The sequence below is a fragment of the Panicum hallii genome, chromosome 9, assembly GCF_002211085.1.
Source record: "Panicum hallii strain FIL2 chromosome 9, PHallii_v3.1, whole genome shotgun sequence".
NCBI classification, from domain to species: domain Eukaryota; kingdom Viridiplantae; phylum Streptophyta; class Magnoliopsida; order Poales; family Poaceae; genus Panicum; species Panicum hallii.
Genome location: NC_038050.1, coordinates 70,697,043 through 70,702,794, shown reverse-complemented (window position 1 = coordinate 70,702,794; position 5,752 = coordinate 70,697,043). Strand labels below are relative to the sequence as shown.

Sequence of the window (5,752 nt, the reverse complement as noted above, 5' to 3'; positions counted from 1 at the left end):
ATTGTATAAGCTAACTCATATGTAATCGTTGGAGGAGGCCTGAGAAGACGAGCATCTATCTACGGTGTGTGTACTCCTGAATCTGCTGCCTGGTCTCCAATGCAAGGGGGGAGTCATCAATGATCGTCACGATGCGTATGTGTGCCAGCTTCAGTTACATCAGGCTGCTGCTGGCCCCTACTGCTACAAGCATGCATGCGTGCCTGTCAAGCCATTGAATACACCATGCATCCTAGCTAGGGCTGCGAACTGAAATGCCCAACCACCATCGGTTTCCTTTCTATGTCGTACATCGGCCATTTGCAATCTGCATTTGAGAGTTGAGAGACTGTATTATACTAGTATATATACCACTTTCAAATTCATACGAGAGACTGTATCTGCACTGTATCAGGGGTAGCAGAGACAAAAAGAGGTCGGTTTAACGATTGCGGAGCAAGCCGGCCGGGTCCAGTGCTCCAGCGCAGCTCAAAGCAGGAAGGCGCAGGACGCTACATGACGATGCTCTCGTCACCACTATTCCACATACAGCTACGACTGGCCTCTCCTGCAGTACCTGCGCGCGCTACATTCTGTAGCTGCAATGCTGGGGCCCATCTCGTTCTTGTGCGTAGTCTCCACACTCTCACTCAGAAGCGTTCTTTTTTCGTTTTTACTTTGTACTTCCTTATTTTCAAAAAAAAATGCTTATGGCTAGTTCTGAACATAACTGATCCAGCTCCTGCGAACTTGTTGCTGTTGGTCCACCAAATGGCTTGGACTTGGGCGCCGCTCTCAGATCCGGCTGCTGCCTGAGTCGCTGTAGCCCTGTGTGTGTCAGAGCAGCAGAGAAGTTGAGAGTTGTGGAGGACTGAAGCTAGGTTCACGTGAACGATAGGAGCTAGATCACTCAGTGCATACGGCGTACAGGCCATTGACGGGATCTTTTAGCTTAGTGCAGGCCAGTGACGCGTGAGATGACCTCAGGATGGAAGAATGTGAGCATGTGTCCACGCACATGGATCTTTCTTGGAACACATGAACAATCCCTTTTGCATGGCCCAGCTCACAGCTTTGCTTAATGCCTATGGATCGGAGTTGTAGTAGCTCGCTCGCTCGTGGTATGGCTCATATCATATATTTCATTCCATGACACACACACACACACACACACACACACACACACAGAGAGAGAGAGAGAGAGAGAGAGAGAGAGAGAGAGATGCTGGCCACTGAGGCGTCTGCGTCGGTCCCCAGCTGCCTGCGATGAGAGCCGCTGCAGGGAGCTAGGTTGGTTCCCCAGTCGAAACCGACGGATGATCCGGCAGAATCTTTAATTTGCATGGCGCCAAGCACCGATGGATGGATTGCATGCAGCCGATCTGATCCGTCGTCCCCGCCGCTGCCCGTTTGCATGCATGCGATGCGTCATGTGTGCGGCATGCATAGGTGGATGGCCCCAAATTTGGCCACGCTGCGGGTGGCTACAGATGTCCAAGCCACTACGCCACCCGCGCAGAGCCTCGCAGCGCACGCCACCGGCCGGCCCTCCGATCGTCGTCGCCTCCCTCTGAGTCTCAGCCCCTGATGCGCCGTGCCCGCGCCGCCGTAACGCAAGGCACAGGATCATGTGCCCGGGCGATCCACGCACCGCCTGCGTCGTACGACGTCCGCCCCGACGCCATGTGCACGCGCGCGCGGCCGGCGAGGAGAGGCACTCACGTACAGGGCGCCGGCGGCCGGCCGGCCGGCCGGTACGTGCGTGTGCGTGTGCGTGTGTGCATGCGATGCAAGCCTAGGACAGCGCGCGCGGTGTGTGCTGTGCCCATGCATGCGACGTTGCTCCCCGAGGACGCCACGCCGGCCGGGCCGCCGCTCCGAGCTCCAACGCATCATGGTGGCCAGCCCCGCGCGCCTAGTAGCTCTCGCCTGCTCACATGTGCGCCCGCGTACGGATCGATGCGCGTTCGTGCGCTAGCTAGTGCTTCGATCGTGTGCGTGACGCCGTGATCGATCGTGTGGTACGTATGACCCAGTGACCGCGCTGCATGCTGGCCTCCTGCATGCCGGTACACGTACAGGCTTCTACTTAATAAGGTAGTGCTCCAATGAAAGGAGACTCGAAAGAGAGTCACGAATTAAATCGGCCGATCTAGATCTACGATTATTAAACTCTCCTTGTAGCAGCACCACGTATGGTAACGTACAACCGTACCTCCACAGTGTCGTACGTGCCAATCTGCGTTAAACTGGATGGCTTGTTTCAACTGGCGTCGTGCAGTGGTGCGGCGGCCCACGGGCGTGTACGCCCTCCCGCTGCTCCACGCGCGGACCTGTCCGCGCCGGCCTCTGCGCGTGTGCCCCGCCGTCCCTCGCGTCGGCACTGCTGATCGTGTCAGACAGACAGACAGACCTGTGCGTGTGTGTGACTGTGACGGTGTCCTGTGCGTGCTCGTACGTACATCACCAGGTCACCACGCACAGCACGCGTGGCCAGGTGTACTGCTGAGATGCTGCCTCGCGATCCGCCGTACAAAACCAAGATAGCCCGGCATTGTTATTATTTTTTGAGAATAAACAGCGCGGCATTATTAGGGCTGCATGCTGCGTGCACTTCCCGTGTCGTATGGCCCACCAACTGCGCAAAGCCCACCCGGCCGGGACTACGCAGGCCAGCCCAGCAATGTGCAAACGCCAAAACCAATGTGCTGAGAGATTAACTGGGCCGAGAGAGGATCCTGATGTTACAGTCGACCGGGACAAAAGAAAGGCCTCCTACGACACTTCATCACCGTTTCATTATTAGAACATGTTATTCTTATTTTTTCTATTTATGAAAGAGAGAAGGACATGCATTTTCTTTATACGAGTTATTTTCTTAATAATTTTAACAGCTGCAGAAGAGCGTTTTATCTTCACTCCCCACCTATCTTTTCCTCCACTTTCTATGCTCCTGAATGGCTTTTGGCGTGTCAAAAGTGAAAGGAAAAACCAGATCGTTCGCGGGCTCCCAGACAAATGACCCTAAATTATTAACACTAAAAGCTAAAATGGACCTCGTCAGTGAGGGTGGATGCGCTGGCGATGATTCGTCGATCAAAACGGTGGGGGTGAGGGGAGGCGTGTGGAATGTGAAAGGAGAATAGGCGCGGGACAAATTTGCGTGAAAAAAAAAGCTAAAAATCACTTAAAGCGGTAGGTAGGCGTTCGAAGCGGAGGGGGCGGAATTCGGAAAGAAAATAGTGCATGAAAAATATTGAGAGAGAGTAGGCAAAGAAGAAATCAGTGCCAAAATCTAAAAGTATCTTTTGATGATTTTGGAGGGTGACAATAATTGTGGATCAAAACCACAGGGTGGTGGTTGGCATGCGGGCTTTGTAAAGGAAAGGACTCCGGAAAAATAAAAGAGAGAGAAAGAATAGGCGCGGAAGAAATCTATACGCAAAATCAAAAATGACTTTTAGCGGGTTTTGAGGTGGGGGCAGTGATCATCAATGAAAAATAAAGGGATGGTAGGTTGGCGCGCGGAATTCCCAAAACAAATAGCGTGGGAAAAATATAAAAAAGATAAAGCGAGTTGGTGCGGTAGAAACTACGACAAGCGAAAATGGTTTTCGCCGCTAGGTGCCAGGGCACTCGGGGCAACGATTGCTCGATCAAAAACGACAAGCGGGTTCACATGGGGAAACGATAGGGAAGCGCCAAGAGAGAATAGGCGCGTAAGAAATTTGAGCGAAAAGCCAAAATGGCTTTTGACGGTTGAGACGTGGTACATTGGGACGCGGGCTAATGATTAGTTTATTAAAAATGATAGGTGGGTAGGTTGGCGCGCAGAATCTTGAAAAAAATAGATTTGGTAAAAAATAGAAAACGAATAACAGATGCGTGAAAATACCACGGAAAATACCAAAAAAGCCCAAAAATGAAATGGTGTGTGCAATCTGGAAAAGGAAAATAGCAGGAAAAAAATACCCCCAGAAAAGAATGTTAAATCTGGTTCGGAGATTGACCGCCCCCAAATGGCCCAGCCCAGCATACCATTTTCACGCCCGGGCAGCCACGAAAACGTGGAGCGCGCGCTCCGTCGCTCCCGCCCACCCGCCGCGCAGCCGTTTCAAACTCAAAGCCAAAAATTTCCAGTGCCCCTCGCGTTTAAAGCCCTCTGCCCCCGCATGGAACAGGAAACATTTTCGAGACCCAGCAAGCCCTCTCGGCCGGCCTCACCCTCGCAGCGCGCCACCAATTCCGAGCGCTCGCTCCAGGCTAAGGTTTCCGGCGGCGATGGCGGGCAAGGGAGGTAAGGGTCTCCTTGCGGCGAAGACGGCGGCGGCCAAGAGCACCGACAAGGACAAGGACAAGAAGAAGGCTCCCGTCTCCCGCTCCTCCCGCGCCGGGCTCCAGGTGCTCTTCCTGTTCCCCATCCCCCTCCCGCGGCCCGCTTCCTTCTTCGCGTTGTTATTTTGGATTCGTCACTGCAAATTCGTCAGATCTGTGGTTTCTTCCTGCGAATTTGAGCTGCACGGCTGCGAATTTTGCCTCGGTACTAAAATTTGCTTGGCTTTTGCAGTTCCCGGTGGGCCGCATCCACCGCCAGCTCAAGTCCCGCGCCTCCGCCCACGGCCGCGTCGGCGCGACCGCCGCCGTTTACTCCGCCGCCATCCTGGAGTACCTGACCGCCGAGGTCCTGGAGCTGGCCGGCAACGCCAGCAAGGACCTCAAGGTGAAGCGCATCACGCCGCGCCACCTCCAGCTCGCCATCCGCGGGGACGAGGAGCTCGACACCCTGATAAAGGGCACCATCGCCGGCGGGGGCGTCATCCCGCACATCCACAAGTCGCTCATCAACAAGACCGCCAAGGAGTGAAGGGGCAGAGCGACCGGCCGCCTGTGGATCTGTGTTCTTGCCCGTGCCTGCTCCTGGCGATGCAGTCCGTGCGGTTTGCCGTCTGTTCTCGCGTCGTGTTAATTTAAGTGTCTCTGCCGTCAGAGTGCTGGTAAACTAATACGGTTTGCCAGTGCGTTTTATGTTCTCTGGTTGTTAAAACTCTCCTGTACCTGTATGCCTAAGTATCTGAAGCTATGAGTCGTTATGGTGCTTGCTATTCGGTCTTGTTTTGTGCATGGCCTGTTGCTAGTGTCTCTGACCCTGATAATGTGCAAACTTGAACAGTGTGATTTTCTTGTGCGGCCTACACAAATACACGATCCCTAAATGCCTTTGCGGCTTTGCGCACTCCAGACTTCAGAGCACCCACTTGCAAACTTGCTGTGGCAAACAGCTCAGGTAGAACGCTAGATTGCTTGCTGCACATGACAAGTAGGCAGCATATATGGGCGGACGGACCTCTATAGCTCAAGTGCTCTCGCTCGATGGTGTGAATTCGTTGCAAGGTTAGCCCACTGTGGACGCTGCAGCCCCCTTGCCGGCCCAACGACGTTGGCAACGAGCCCAAAGAGACGCCGATCGGGCCGAATTCGAGAGTGGCCGCCCAAGCCCACTGTCGTGCCATGTGCCGATTCTCCCAAAAACAGTTGCGGTTTGGACCCGAGCGTGGGGAATTTTTCTCATCAGTGCTGCCGTGCTCCACCAGCACGCGCACACCAGCTCTGAAATTCCGAACCGAGGCCCCAGCGCCTCTAGGGACAAGGGCCGCCGTACAAAAACGTCCTTCTCCCGGACACAAACGCAGGCACACGTCTGCGCATGCGTCCTGAAAACAGTCGCGGGCAATCGATTGGTTCTTCCTTTCTTTTCCTGCTAGAGCTGCCGGCC

At 54.3% G+C, this 5,752-nt stretch overlaps 1 protein-coding gene across 1 annotated transcript; it reads left to right on the top strand.

The window, feature by feature from the left end:
* Positions 1-4,163: 4,163 nt before the first annotated feature.
* Positions 4,164-5,100, top strand: LOC112873128 (probable histone H2A variant 1). The gene is made up of 2 exons (XM_025936149.1): positions 4,164-4,380; positions 4,547-5,100. Exons 1-2 carry the CDS (start codon positions 4,261-4,263, stop codon positions 4,841-4,843), a joined length of 417 nt encoding a protein of 138 aa, XP_025791934.1. The 5' UTR covers positions 4,164-4,260; the 3' UTR covers positions 4,844-5,100.
* Positions 5,101-5,752: the final 652 nt, after the last annotated feature.